We start from the raw sequence: 759 nt of genomic DNA, 5'->3' as shown, positions 1-759 counted from the left end.
AATAAATATATATTTATGTCCGTATTTATATATCCATATTTCTGTGGCCGATACATGGTTTGTAAATACGGCAATGATAAGATATAAAATGATATATAAGGCAAGTACAAATCACCATGTAAATCAAAGGGCTCAACATGTCTTTACAACGCGATGAAAGACCACGGCATGAGATGGGAGATAAACCTTCCAGTCAGTATAAAAACTACATACACAGACGCCCCGCTTCCAGGCTACCCGATGTATATATTGCGAAACAAGACAAAAATAGCCCTAATTATGCCACTAACAACTGTAATAATGGCCCATGTATACTCAGCCTAGCATTTACGTATAACTTTTAAACGGCATTTGATCCACGACAGTTATACCACCTTCATAAACGTAACTTCCTATGCAGACCCAATCACAGTCGACAAGTCAATCATGTGCTTCGAAAACGTACCTGGAGAAAAGGCGGGTCCTACGGAAACGGCATCTATATGCGACGCGGCCATGGCCTCAACACCTGACCCCATACGTTCACTTTTGGACCGCTTACTGTCCGAAGGTGGCTGCAATGTAGGTAGGAATAACAACTTTCAACATCAATTGAACTTATCTAAACTTCTGAAGACCTCAGGCAGGGGATACTAATTGCTTCAAAATGGTTGCTACACTCACACTCTCACTCACACTATATATATATATATATACATATATTATATATTTATATATATACATATACATACATATACATATATATATATATATATATAT

At 37.4% G+C, this 759-nt stretch overlaps 1 protein-coding gene across 1 annotated transcript; it reads left to right on the top strand.

The window, feature by feature from the left end:
• Nucleotides 1-400: 400 nt before the first annotated feature.
• On the top strand, nt 401-636 carry SARC_17797 (hypothetical protein; the record flags this gene model as incomplete). Its single annotated transcript, XM_014288115.1, has 1 exon — nt 401-636. A coding segment is annotated over one exon (236 nt), but the record flags the coding sequence as incomplete, so codon positions are not given.
• Between the last annotated feature and the right edge of the window lie 123 nt (nt 637-759).

Source organism: Sphaeroforma arctica, assembly GCF_001186125.1.
Source record: "Sphaeroforma arctica JP610 unplaced genomic scaffold supercont1.12145, whole genome shotgun sequence".
Classification (NCBI taxonomy): domain Eukaryota; class Ichthyosporea; order Ichthyophonida; genus Sphaeroforma; species Sphaeroforma arctica.
Note: the sequence above shows the minus strand (reverse complement) of the source record. Positions and strands in the feature narration are given on the sequence as shown.